At 41.3% G+C, this 14,663-nt stretch overlaps 1 protein-coding gene across 9 annotated transcripts in view; it reads right to left on the bottom strand.

Annotated features, from left to right (window-relative positions):
- Positions 1-14,663, bottom strand: part of herc1 (HECT and RLD domain containing E3 ubiquitin protein ligase family member 1) — a 76,333-nt gene that overhangs the window by 36,689 nt on the left and 24,981 nt on the right. For 8 of the 9 annotated variants that reach the window (XM_063470354.1, XM_063470414.1, XM_063470392.1 and 5 more), the window contains exons 23-36: positions 13,698-14,034; positions 12,512-12,632; positions 11,945-11,996; positions 10,937-11,202; positions 8,567-8,782; positions 4,830-4,950; positions 4,318-4,555; positions 4,065-4,237; positions 3,676-3,831; positions 3,485-3,591; positions 3,287-3,397; positions 3,039-3,209; positions 1,221-1,460; positions 1,023-1,106 (exon numbers count right to left, since the gene is read on the bottom strand). In XM_063470354.1, the coding sequence (XP_063326424.1) occupies positions 1,023-1,106; positions 1,221-1,460; positions 3,039-3,209; positions 3,287-3,397; positions 3,485-3,591; positions 3,676-3,831; positions 4,065-4,237; positions 4,318-4,555; positions 4,830-4,950; positions 8,567-8,782; positions 10,937-11,202; positions 11,945-11,996; positions 12,512-12,632; positions 13,698-14,034 (2,393 nt within the window). The remainder of the gene's footprint in view (positions 1-1,022; positions 1,107-1,220; positions 1,461-3,038; positions 3,210-3,286; positions 3,398-3,484; positions 3,592-3,675; positions 3,832-4,064; positions 4,238-4,317; positions 4,556-4,829; positions 4,951-8,566; positions 8,783-10,936; positions 11,203-11,944; positions 11,997-12,511; positions 12,633-13,697; positions 14,035-14,663) is intronic. The other variant, XM_063470406.1, reaches the window with a different exon arrangement.

Below are 14,663 nucleotides of genomic sequence, written 5' to 3'. Positions count from 1 at the left end.
GAGACCAAAGATAATGACAAAACATATACAGTAACTAACATATACTCAGAAACAGATTCTTTGAGGTGATTTGGGTGGCTGTAGCTCAGGTGGTAGAGCAGGTCATCCACTGATCGGAAGGTTGGTGGTTCGATTCCTGGCTTCCCCTAGTCTACATGCCAAATATCCTTGGGCAAGATACTAACCCCAAATTGCTCTCCGATGCATCCATCGGAGTATGAATGTGTGTGAATGTTAGCTATGAAGCACTTAAAAAGATGTGCTTGTGCGAATGGGTGTGAATGGGTGAATGCACAAGTTGTGTAAAGCGCTTTGAGTGCTCAGATGAGTAGAAAAGCGCTATATAAGAACCAGTCCATTTACCATTTACCATTTACCATTTGAGATTGTGGTAGGTGTTTTAAGTGTTTAATCAACGGTTGTTAGATGAGTGTAGATACAAACAAGCGTCTGAGTAGTCAAAAAAATCATCAGAATTCCACGAGAACAAATCTATAATGTAATTTTGACTATTTGCAATTCAACAATTCTCTTTTTGAGTCTATCACAAAGATGTTCCAAAGCTGACAGACCTACTCAATAAAAGATTTCATTTCATGTCGATGACATGTGCTAATTACTTAGCTAATTAATTGTGATTGGTGGACAATATTAGCCTACATACAGGCACATAAAACAGCATCATGTGTCACATTAGTTTTGCACTGCATGATAAACAGATCTAAAGACTTTAAAACTGTTTAATTACTGTTTATAGTGAAGATGATGATCCATTTTGCCTATAAGTTTCACTATAAGTCACAACAGCTTTTGAACATTTACAAATTAATTTTTAGATACACGTTTAACAGTTTTGACTGATTAGCAGATATGTTGAACTGTTATGTCTATATTTGAAAACACACATTACAACATGTGAAATTACTTCACAGATATCTTAAATGAACATTTCCATTAATTAATTTAACAGTTAGCTTCAATGAGTAACTGTTTAAAAGGACTGACTCAGTCCAGCCACCTACCTTCTCTCCTGGATTACTGCTGTAGAACATCACACAGGGATAGAGCTCCGTGGCATCCACGTCCTCAAAGGCCAACTTGGGCTCCTTTGGAATCAAATGTCGATAGTTAGGGAAAGAACTATTTATTTCTAACAGGGGTCTAACTAAAGTCTTTTCACTTGCACAAATAACTGACTGCTCTCCTTTTTCACCCCTCACCTCTCCGTTCTTGCCAAAGGAGACCGTTCTTGCTTCCATATCCAGAACGCAGGTGATGAAATCTCCCTGAGTAAAGCTGCTAAGCGTCAGCGTTTGCTCCCCGTTATGATAGAGGTTTCCGCTATACGCTCGGTACAGCCACATATCCGATGTGGTGCGATGGTTGAAGTCGTGCACGGGCCATCGTGACACACCCACGCATGTCCCCTCATTGCCTCGATTCTCCTTCACAATGTAGAACTACAGGTGACAACAAACAAACTCTGAAACACGTAGAGAGCAAAATAAAAACAAAGGCCACCTCTTCCACCTCTGTGTTACTGATATTTAAAAACAAAACTATGCTATATTATTATATAAGGAAATCGAACAGAACAATTGACTAAAAACATTTTAATCTTCTTTTTTGAGTGTTCGCCAACCAGTGTTGGGGAGTGTTGGGTCTGCGCCTCCTGCTCACCAAAGGGGTCATAAAGGCAGGAAGTTTACTAAACAAGAAAACAGAACCTTCACATAGGATGTGCCTATAATAAAATACTACAGCCTCTCCCACCATTCAACAGGCTGGGGAGGGCAATAGAAACAGAAGAATATCTTTGATCATATAGTTTGAACCAAGACTTACAAATTTAAGTACAATAATGGCAACATTTAACAATTTGACTCCAACAGGGAGTAACGGAATACATGTACCGGCATTACATATTTAAAATACAAAATATGAGTAACTGTATTCCATTACAGTTACAGTTTTAAAAGGTGGTATTCAGAATACAGTTACTTTGTTGAAATAAAGGGATTACACGGTGGTCTTTTCCTGTTTCATATGTTCGGCTATGCCCTCTCTATTTTTGGTAATTCCACGCCGGTGGAAACCCAAACAAACACGCATTAAGAGGCTCTAATGTCTGTGTCTCAATCTCACGGCCCATGTCACCTCTACTTGCAGCAGCATAATGACGTGAAGAAATATTTTTTTAAAATTGTTATTCAAAAAATGATTTAATATGAAGGCAATAGGCAGAGTGTTACAGGCGTAGCCCTGAAGAATGTAGCCTGATGGGGAGTGTAGTCCATGCTGCAGGGAGAATGGACTGCCATACCCGTTATGTGTCGGTGAGCGAGGGAGGGAGAAAAAGGAAAAGTACGAGCTGTCACCGAGCAGAAGCGGGAGCTGGAAGCATGTAAATATAATAATAACCACTGCAGCCAAGAAGAGTGCCTGACGAGCCCAGTTGTAAGTAAGCTATTAAGACTCGACTGTACACTGTGTTCGTGTTTTCCTCCAAAACAATAAGTCCCGTTGGAGCAGCCTTTCAACGCCTCTCTCTGTCTCTCGCTAGCAAAGTTGACCCAGACAACAAAGTAAAGCTAGTTTTCAGCTACGAGCCCGACACGAACCCACCGTATTAGCCAGAGGTCCCTTTACTACGGTTCGGAGCCGCGGACCTGTTTTATATACGCGCGGAATAGTTTTCTAAACGAGATCGCTGCAAAAAGTGCAGCCTTACCTAATGTCCACCTACTGTTACTCATTTATATTAAGGTTTAAAAATCTAGTTGGTATTGGTATGGCGAGTAACCTGCAGTAATAGTAATAAATCACACAGCAAAAGTACATTCATGTAGTTGTAAAAAGCATGATAATATATTAAGTAATCCAAAGTATTCAGAATATGTTACTCTCATTGAGTAATGTAACGGAATACGTTACAAAATACATTTTGGGGCATGTAATCTGTAGTGGAATACATTTTAAAAGTAACCTTCCCAACACTGTCTGCAAGTAATAATGAGCCAATGAGAAAAATACTGTACCTTCCACTGGTAGCATCCAGAGGAGATGCCAGTCGAGGCCAGGCCGTAGCCTTTACCCCCACTGCCGTGTGTCAGCCCCTGACTGTTTTCCACTACACAACACTGAGCCTTTTCTGGGTCAAAGGAAATTTCCTGAATGGGAAGGTTCTCATCTTCCTCCTCTGTATCTCCCTGTGAATTCAAGCAGCTGTCAGCTACATAAACAAATAAAGATAAAGATACATCCACTGCTAGGTGATCCTGCACACCTGTAGTTTAAGCTCCTGAACTTTTTCTTTAATCTGGATCGAGTGTTTGGTTTGAGCAATGGGACCTTCCCACATGCAGTCAGACAGCAGGGAGAAGAGCCGTTCAATGACCTAGAGGACAAGAAAATATTAAAGCTGGCAGACTGACGACAGTCACGTAGCACACACTGAGGACTTGTACAGAGAAACTATTAGCACCTGTGTCATTTGGTCATCTTCCATGCTAGCCTCACAGGCAGGCAGGACAGCCTCCAAAACATGAAGAGCTAGGAGCCGAGTTCTCAAGTTTCCCACCAGAGGAACGCCTACATTTAATAACCAAAGGAAACATCGTTTTCACTTATGTTTATATTTGAGAAAGCACCATACATGATAGTAGTTTCTCGTACCTGAGCAGCACTTCTGTGCTGCAATGTTCAGCAGCACCTCAGTCCATTTGGGGGATGCCATCTTGGACTGGATGGCCTTGGAGGACACCACCCTCCTTAGGAAGACCAAGAAGTCACCAAGGTGCAGTTCAGCTGTATGCTGTTTGCGCAGCAAAGCTGAAAATCAACAAAATTGCAATAAGTATAATAATAGGTTGCACTTATACAAACACAAAAACGGACTTTCTTTGCAGCAAATACTGTTCACACCACATCATCTAAACCTCATACAAAAGTGCATCACTCATGTGAGTGTTGCTAAGTCCTATGACTTATATATCTCAAGATTTAAATAAAATAAACAAGCTTTAAACAAACAGAAATGTAATGACAACAAACGCGAGTTTCACCTCTGAAGTCTTTCCTTTCAGAGTCGGCGCTGTCCTCATGTTTGCCATCTTCCTGCTCTTTTCCAGCATGAAGGAGACTAACTCCTGCCTGAGATAACAGGTTTTTCAGCTGACTGCAAAGCAGGTCCAGCAGTGACTGGACAACCTTGGGACTCAATTTGTCTGCATATGTTCTGCAAATACAAGGAAAGACACTGGTGTTGCACTGCTTCTGATTTACAAATTCCTCTACTGCACCTTGTTGAGCTCTTACCCCGTGCTGATGGCGAGTATTTGCAGCAGCCGTGTGGAGGCCACCTTCAAGGCAGTGCTGAGCTGAGACACGCCAGGTTTTTGCAGGAGCTGGAGGGGCTGCCCCAGCATGGTCTCTGTCCCGCAGAGCTGGGACAGCACATTGAGCAGCCCACTGGAGATGGCCAGAGACACGTCCACTGGCTGGTAGCGAACGCTCAATGCAAACACAGTCACCAGCAGGAGGCGCTGCTGAGCTTCTACGATGACAAATGAAAAGATCAAAGAAAGGGGTCAAATAGATGCTGAAGCTCACAGACTGGGCCTTGTGTTTTAGAGGTTTAGAGTAAGGCCGTTAAGCTCTCTTTTCAAACACGCGATTGGAAACACAACTTCACACCTACCTGCAGGTGAAGCTAATGCTATCGCCTGAAAGTTCTAATAAGCTAATAAGCTTTCATAAATAATCAACCTAAATGTAAGCAGTACAACTGTGAACACTCCTCAGTTCTATACAGCATCACTTTGGATTACCTATGTGGTGCTTGTTTGCCTGAAGTGCTCTTTCCAGTGTGACAGACAGTTGCTGGTAAATCTTATGGACAGCCGTCTGGATTTCCATTTGGAGGCTCCTCTTTGCTGCTTTTACACCATCCTGTCAAAAACAAACGCACAGCCACACAAAGACAAAGTTCAAAACAACAAATCAGTCAGTCCTCTAGACATACACTGAAGGTGAAAATACTGACGCACCTCTTCCTATCAAACAAATATAGAGATCCTATATTGAGGATACAGCGCATCACAATGAACTGGTAAACTCCTTTTGTACTGCAGGCAGCCCACTCTGAGTTTATGTGCCAGTGTACAGAACTTAATCCCTGAAATATTTTATATAAAAAAAATAAGAACAGAAGGAAATCTCACCACTACCACTCACCCTCATCTGTCATTATGTGTCTGATATGAGTGGATGAGTCAATGAATTTACTTCTATCCAATGACAGCATTACTAAAGTGAGTTTAGGATATCCTAAACTTTTCTGTTGGTAACCGCTGCTGTTTTTACCACTGTTAGCTGCTGTTATTGAAACTGCATTTGAAGGCGATTTAGCATTATTGGATTCGAACGCTCAGTAAATAAATCCTCACACAATGTGAGAATACAATCAGACTCTTCATCAGAAACAAAATGTGACTTTTAGGCCTTGAGCCTAACGTTAGCTGGCATAATGTTAGCGTATAAGCATGCTAATTGTCAGCTGTCCAGAGGCAAGAGGGTTGCATGTCTAATCAGCAGACAAAGAGCAACTGCAACAATGTTGTGAATAAATAAGCGAGTTTATGGACTTTCGTGTGTTTGAGCCCTGACCTCAGCTCAGCAGATGATGAAAATATCCATGTACAAATATTAAATGGTCATATATAGTTTAAAAGTGATCTTAAAAATATATAGTTTAAAAGTATTAGTGATCTTTAAATGAAAAGTATGTGGCTGGTCTCTTGAGACAGACACCCTCTCTACTTCTGAGATTAGGCTTATTTTTGATCAAACTTGTAGTTAGGGCTGGATCAGGTAACCCTAAATCAGTCCTTAGATATGGTGCTATAGAAAGGCTCATGCTGCTATTTCTCCACTTCCTTCAGTTTATGTTTATGTGCCACAACTGAATGCTAGATTTTGTCTGGTCACTTTTGGAGTTGGATTGCTCTGGAGATAATTAATATCAACTCCAGAAGAGTCAATTCTTTTGGGCTTAATTAATAATATTTTTAATAATTAATATATTAGTATAATATTGACTGACATATTGGTCAATATTAGGTTTTTGTCAATACATTGGTATCTACAGGGTGGGCCATTTATATGGATACACTGTAATAAAATGGGAATGGTTGGTGATATTAAAGTCCTGTTTGTGGCACATTAGTATATGTGAGGGGGCAAACTCCTCAAGATGGGTGGTGACCATGGTGGCCATTTAGAAGTCGGCCATCTTGCATACAACTTTTGTTTTTTCAATAGGAAGAGGGTCATGTGACACATCAAACTTATTGGTAATGTCACAAGAAAAACAATGGTGTGCTTGGTTTCAACGTAACTTTATTCTTTCATGAGTTATTTGCAAGTTTCTCTTTGTTCACAGCCATTGACATGTCGAAGAGGTTAACACGTGAGGAGCGGATCGAAATTGTGTTGATATCTGGTGAACGCAGTAACCGGGTCATTGCAGCAGATTTCAATGCAAGACACCCTACGAGACCACCCATCTGCCATGCTACAGTTAGCAAACTGCTTGCTAAGTTTCGTGAAACTGGTTCAGTGTTGGATTTGCCAAAATGTGGACGCAAGAAAACTGTCACTAATGAAGAAACATCAGTGGCTGTCCTAGCTTCATTCAGCAAGAGCCCACAGCGTAGCACTCGCCGCATGTCACTGGAGAGTGGCATTAGTCGAACATCCCTTCGGCGGGTATTAGCTACTCACAAATGGCAGCCTTACAAACTCCAGCTACTGCAGCATCTCAACGAGGATGACCCAGATTGGCGCACAGAATTTGCAGAATGGGCAAAACAAAAATTGGAACAGGACCCTCAGTTCACGCAGAAGATTTTGTTCAGTGATGAGGCAAACTTTTATGTGAATGGTGAAGTTAACAAACAAAACCACCGCTATTGGTCTGACACTAACCCACATTGGATGGATCCCTCCAAGACTGTTGGAACAACAAAAGTGATGGTTTGGTGTGGTATATGGGGTACAACGATAGTGGGTCCATTCTTCATCAATGGAAACCTCAAGGCCACTGGATATTTGAAATTGCTACATGATGATGTGTTTCCCTCTTTATGCACTGAAGCTGGCACGTTCCCTGAGTTTTTCCAGCAAGATGGTGCACCACCACATTATGGGTGACAGGTCCGAGCATTCCTAGATGAACAGTTTCCTGGAAAGTGGATTGGTCGTCGTGGGCCAGTTGAACGGCCCCCAAGGTCTCCCGATCTGACCCCCTTAGACTTTTATCTTTGGGGTCATCTGAAGGCAATTGTCTGTGGTGTGAAGATACGAGATGTGCAGCACCTGAAACTACGGATACTGGATGCCTGTGCTGGCATTTCTCCTGCGGTGTTGCTATCAGTGTGTGAAGAGTGGGAGAAGAGGGTTGCATTGACAATCCAACACAATGGGCAGCACATTGAACACATTTTATAAGTGGTCAGAAACTCATAAATAACTCATGAAAGAATAAAGTTACGTTGAAACCAAGCACACCATTGTTTTTCTTGTGACATTACCAATAAGTTTGATGTGTCACATGGCCCTCTTCCTATTGAAAAAACAAAAGTTGTATCCAAGATGGCTGACTTCTAAATGTCCACCATGGTCACCACCCATCTTGAGGAGTTTGCCCCCTCACATATACTAATGTGCCACAAACAGGACTTTAATATCACCAACCATTCCCATGTTATTACGGTGTATCCATATAAATGGCCCACCCTGTACATTTATACTGGCCAATAAATGAAAATGTAAAAACGTAAATAAGACACACAACAGAGACACCCTTCCACCATGTTATCGGTGTTTACGATGAATAGCGTGTCCACTAGAGGGCACTATACAGCTTTGCTGTTTGGAATGCCACAAACATGAGAACCGGCTGATCCAAGCAAACTCGCAGAGGGTAAATGAGTAATCAACAACTTGTTATGAACAGAAAACAAGATTAAAAAACTGCATTGTCACGTTAGTTTTAGTAAGAACTCATAAATAGCTTCATATAACAAATTTTAGTGAAATCAGTTTGTTTTGTGTGTCTGAAAGAAAATGATGTCAGCTGATACCATTGTATTTTTAAAACACCAAAAATCAACATTGTGCCTGGAGAAACCCAGAACAGATAACCCTGCACATCAGAACCACATTATGAGCATTAGCAGAGGGAGAGGGATTTCCTGGTGGTTCCAACACCCAAATGAACCAGTGATGTATTTTGATGATGATCGTTATTAACAATAATTACTTCTGCAAACCTGGATCTATGTTACCATCAAGAAAGGACAGCAAAGTTGAATCATTTCATTGGCTGGCCCGCTACGTTACTACTGTGACACCTATTACGTACTTGAATTTTTTAACATGCCAAATACCCTATAAAGACATTAAGATGCAAACCTATGAGAAAACAGATAATGCCTATCATTCTCACAAATTGTCCAGACACTCACAATTCGAGGTATTCTTCATCCTGTGATGAGAGCCATACCTGGTAATGATGCAGCTGCACGTTTTCTCTTTTCAGCACTCCAGTTCCCACAGTGCCAAGGCCAAAACAGCCAGCCAGGAACTGCAACCTGACAGAGGTGAGCAGTGAAGAGGACTGGAAGACTGCGCTGGATCGATCTGCATTGTTCAGTTGGCTCCCCTTCTCCTCCATGCCTGAGATCAACACCACAATCTGGTGGAGTGCTTCCAAACGCAGCTGGAGACAGAACACATCCAACACTCAAATGAATATTCTGAATATTGACTGATAAGATAGAGGTAATTAGCATCAGTAACACTGGTTTGTGAAGCCCTGTTACTAGGCCTGGAGCTGTAGATGTTTTTAGCCAATAAGTATAGTCTAAATAAGTCTTTACAAGGAAGCTGTGTTTGAGTTGGTACGGCAAGCCAGGAGGTAGAGCAACTGGGAGGTCGGTGGATCAATTCTCGGCTACTCTAGAGCAGCGTTTCCCAACCACTGTGCTGCGGCACATAGGTGTGCCGTGCCGTTCCACCTGATTAGTACTCTAAGCGATTGGTGTGAGTAACGGCCAGAACAATTACATTCTCTTCCACTAGAGGGGAGTACAACTACCTGCTCTAATTAAATGGGTTGCCAAATGCCAGTAAAACAGAAGAAGACAAAGAAGAAATTACATAATAGTCACGTAATAGCAATAGATAAATATCTGAAAAGAAAAAGTAGTCAGCCTGATCTGGGTCCTGGAGAAAATGCCGACCCAGATGAAGGCCTTAGCATGAGCAGTGGTCAGAAGAAAGCACAAAAGGTCTACTGGTGACAAACCGACCAGTTTCGCTACACCTGGTGCTCGGGGGAAAATGATCAATATGCTTTTTGTGACATTTTTGTTTAATGGTGTGCCGTGTGATTTTTTTTAATGTGAAATATGTGCCGTGGCTCCAAATGGTTGGGAAACACTGTTCTAGCGTGTGTTAGGCAAGAGACTGAATCCAGAATGGATCCACTGAGCACAAATGTTAAACAACGTGCTTGTTTATAGAATAGTGTTTACTGAGATCATGGCCAAGGGCTGTTTCCTCATAGAATTCTATAAGCCCATAAGTCCTTTCAAAACCATGTTTTATCCCCTGGTGGCTATTAAAAACATGCAAATCACTTTTCAAACCTGGAAGCCACCAACAACTACTGTTTATACTCTATATGACTTGCACAAATTCCCCCTTCCGCTACAAATAGATTCCAAATTTGTGAGAAACACAGATTTGTCCAATGTCTGAAGACCAACTTCTGAGACGTGTGGTGCAGAACTATAGTTTTAATATTTCTTAATCTTCAAATGTAAAAATCATGGTATTGTAGATGTCAATTTTTCAAGGTACATGGATGGAGTCTTCCTTCAAGCTGCAGTTTGACTGTTTACTGGGTAAACTGTTTTCACTCTGTTGGAGACAGCTATGTTTTCTAGTATCCAGTGTGTGTGCTCTGTTTTGCCCAGCTCAGTCTTTTCTTTTTGTTGGCCAGTCTCAGACCATGAAGTCACCTCTTCACTGTGATGCTGACACTGGTGTTTGACAGGTACTATTTAATGCAGCTGCCAGTTTACAACCCATGAGGTGTCTCTGTTTTAAACTACACATTCTCAGATGTTTGTCTTCTTGCAGTTGTGCATCGGGCCTCCGACTCCTTTTTCTGTCTATTTTAGAGCCACTTTTTGCTGCTCCCTAAAGGGATATGGATAAGAGATTTTAACTTTCCGCACAATTACTCACAATAGCCTTCCTTTCTCAGGAGAACAATTGACGACTGGAGAACAATAAAATGACTAATGCTTCAGACACTAAACTAACCTAAATAATGCTGTGCCATGGTTTCCAGCTGTGCAACACAACTTCAAAAGGTTTTTCTACTAATTTATTAGCCTTATAAATTTATTGATTTGGATTAGCAGCTATTCCAGGAAACTGATCCAGAGGACTGACAGCTGTTGATGATAGGCCTCTAAGCAAAACTGTAGAAACATTTTTAAAATATCATCTGACTAATTTGAATTGTTTTTGAATTTCATGATAAAGTTCTTCTTTAGAAAATAAATGCCCAAACTTTTGACGAAGTCTTTATATCGTCAGTAGGAATCAGTCAATTTTAGACTGAGTGAAATGAAAAACAGGCATTACAGATTTCGGTCTTCAACTGATTTGTTGAGAAGACAAAGAAAACGTATAAAATACTGTCAGCTCTGTTCTGAAAAGGTATAACCGTATAAAAAATAAAAATCCTCCACAAATGAATTAAAAACGTTTCATAGAAGGAAAGAATAAAATCGACTATGCTGACTTTGATTAACCATCATTTGGTTTGATTTCTCGTCAGCGCTGAGGAATCACTCACCTCTGCTCTGCTCTGCTGCTGTTCCATAGCCAGGATAATGGCCTGCGGGCTGGTGGACATACTTTCTTCTGGCTCCTTAAAAGCTGGAGCCAAGCCCACGTCACCACTGATGAAGCTGACCATGTTGTCGATGAGAGCGTGGATGCCCAGCGATCGGCTCAAGTCCAGGTCTGACTCTTCGTATGTTGAACTGTAACTCTGCTGACGGCTCAGCTTGGCCCGAAACCAGGACTCAGCCAGGGAGTCTGGTGAGCTGTGAAGGAGGCCTGAGAAGGAGAAAAGGATCCTGTTTGTTGTATTTGTGCACACAGGGGATCTATTGAGGGATGTGCTGAGTAGCTTTGAAGCACTTAAAAGGAGCGCATTATTACTCGACCGGAGTTCATCAAATGGCCAAATGCCGAATCTACATGCAGGCGCAAGCCTCCATTATGAGTTTGCCTGTGATGGATGCACCGAGTATCCAACACACACTGAGGAAGAATTCTGCGGCTGAGAAGTGGAATGGGAAACAGGCTAGCGCGTCCACACAACAACTCAGTCAAAGTATCAGCACTGATGACTTCTTCAAAAGTGCAACCCAGAAATTTCCATGAAAATTCTTCAAAGTAACAGATTACACTCTTCACGAGGAATGAGCCATCATAGTGCAAAGTAACAGTGCAAGCAGAAGAATGGCCTGAATGGAGACATTTATGTGATCCTGATTTCTTTATCTTTCTTTTTTTCTTTACAAAATGAAAAGTTGAGGCTCAAAGAGGGCAGGGTGTGGGTATGGCATTACAGTCATGGAGTTATGAGTTAACAAGAGGAAGAAACATGCCATCGTTTACTTGCTTGAAGTTCCTCTTGTGTTTGGGGCTCAACTGCCCCAAAAGAAGCAAATAAACTATCCGTACAGGAATCAGAAGACAGAGAGACAAGAGTAACATATGAACGATAACAACCGAAAACCTGCATTGTCCTCTCTCCAAACATTAGCGGAGCAAATTAGCGGTCGGTCGTTACCTCTCTTTTTGTGGGAGAATGCCAAGTCTAGGTCAACATTTCTCCTTCCATTCTGAAAGAAAAAACAGAACCCAACAGTTCAAAGATATGCACATTATGTTAACCTGTGATTCTAAACTGGAGATTCAGGCAGCTGAGGTGGAGGACAAACAGACTCAAGGACAAGTTATGTGTGTGGGCTTTGCAGTTATTGTGTGAAGGAAAGCAACCATTAAAGGTGGAATTCTAATGTCAACTGTGTGATTATTGAACTAACAGATGCCAGTACTGCAGCCACAATCTGTAAATTAATCTGCCTGTGTGTGTGTATGTGTGTGTGTGTGTGTGTGATGTTCCACATGTCAGAAGCAAGTGACACATTACAGTGAACATGATTTGCTTATTAACACTGGCACAGGGTTAATGTGTTTACTACCATCATTACTGTGACCTTGTTCTCTGTGAGATTAAAATCACATTATTTTGTCAAATTAGTGTGGTGGGTCAAAGGAGAGCAACTAGTTCTCCAAGTTGTTTGTCAACTGTACTGCAGATGTAACAAAGAGTGTGTACATGCATTTGATTTACCAAAGTGTAACCTTCTTCATCTGACTCTGGCTGGGAGAGGTCAGACTCACTCCTGGACTTCATCAGTCTGTAACTTGGGCTGCTCTGCACTAAACGGCTCTCTGCGCTCAGACTCTCACTTCTGTACACAAACATATCACAGCACTGTTAAATCAATGAGAACAAGACAGCTAAGCAACAACAATTAAACACCATGATTTTCACCTGAATGGTGGCGCATACAGCCACATCAGTTGTCTCCCTTTTTATAAAAAGGACACAAAGTACAACACAGTGCTCGAAATACAAAACATTGGAATACTTTGAAATTAAGAGGGTAAAGCAGAATTATGTTCACTACGAGAGGTTCTGAGGTGCATACCACAGGCCCCAAACCACTATGGTTTGCAATGTGAGCTATAGAGTTACATTAACACAGCTTTTTTGTGTGCAGGCTATTTTACTTTAATTCAGTAGGCTTAACAAACGGAAATGATAGGAATGATATTACACCATGATAAATTCAGCACATCTGATGCTAAATTTGTTAACTGATCCCTTTAACACTCAATACGAGGCACAACAAGTGAGAAAGGCTGAAAAAACAAACAAACAAAATGAATTACTGTCCAAAGACTTATGGAGTCGTGTAGACAACAAAAGTAGCTTGTGTGTTATCTTTTAGTCCTGTGCAGTCACCTTACCTCACTGATATTGGGCACATAAGACTAGTCAGATCATGACTAACTAAAGACAGCTCTCGATGTAGAGCCTTACAGCTGCGGTCAGTACAGTTCCAGTACAACTATGTAATGTGCTCAGTTAAGATGGTTTCCAATGCTTCACTGTAAAACTTAACAAGAGCTTGGTGCAGGAATTCAGTGTTTTTCCACCCAAGTGACGACTCAAAAACACTTTTCAAAGCACTTTCATCAAACTACGACCTTTAAATAAGCAGATGTAGAGTAACTATAGAATATCAATCTAATGATAAACTGAGCTATATTAAATATAACTGAAATGCTACATTATAACAGTATATGAAATAATTAAAATAAGTTGGGTTTTCTTTTAAGTATATATGGGGCCAGTAAAAGAGAAATGCACAATGAATGACTAAATTTCTTAGTAATGTGACTGTGCGCCCAATAATAAAGCAATTCAATTTTTCAGGGATGTCAACAGTAGCATCCTATTTCTCTCCAACCTGGTCATGAAGCTGAGGCACTCCTGTGTCCCTGTAGCTAACTGAGTCTGAGCTTCTTCCTGGTTCTGCTTGGTCAGCTCGCCCAGTACAGGGCTGACTCCCAGTATCAGCAGAGCACAGCGGTGGATCACAGAGTTACAGGCTGCTGTGTAAAGGTCTTGGCCTTCTGGAAGACCCGTACTGCCCCTTCTGCCCTCTTGAGCCAGAATGGTGTCTTCCTCTCCACCTCCTCCTCCTCCATTCCTTGAGCTGGAGCCCAGTCCTGTGCTGCTGCTGGCCCGCTCTCTCTCCCGACTGCGAGCCACCTCCCTCGCTGAGAGAAAACATTGAAAGATTTCTGTGTTGTACCACAATCATACACACACACGCGCATGCACACACACACACGCACACACAAAAAGACAAACAAATAAGATGCAGTGTTAGAGGACAAAACAGCAGCCACAAAGAATTACTGGAGTCTAATATTCAATACTAAAGCCCGTGCTAAAGCAACACACTGCAAAGCCTTGTTCGGCACATAAATGTCCATATATTAGAGGACATGAATATCAAGTGAAGGTATTCATAACAGTATGTCAGAAGTTTACACCTTTAAAACTGCCAGATTACACATGCTCATAGGTGCTATGAAACACCTTCCTACTGAGAAAGCTAGCTGATAAACTGTTCAACTTAGAACTTCACAGCATGAGAAATATGCAGAAATCAGTTACAATGTTGCAGATTACAGCTGCGCTTCCAAATACATTATTCTAAGTAGTGAAACTGTTACAACCTGAATAATAACCATTTATTAATAATACATTTCTATTCATACTAGAACCCTTTTACCAACACTACAGGCTACAGTGACAAGCAAATTCAATAAAAACACAGATGAATAATACAGACAGGATTTTAAAAAGTTAACATTTATTCAGTTATGTCCTCCAATTGGCTACTGCTTTGCACACTAAACACACA

The sequence above is a fragment of the Pelmatolapia mariae genome, linkage group LG1 (genome assembly GCF_036321145.2).
Source record: "Pelmatolapia mariae isolate MD_Pm_ZW linkage group LG1, Pm_UMD_F_2, whole genome shotgun sequence".
Taxonomy (NCBI): domain Eukaryota; kingdom Metazoa; phylum Chordata; class Actinopteri; order Cichliformes; family Cichlidae; genus Pelmatolapia; species Pelmatolapia mariae.
Note: the sequence above shows the minus strand (reverse complement) of the source record. Positions and strands in the feature narration are given on the sequence as shown.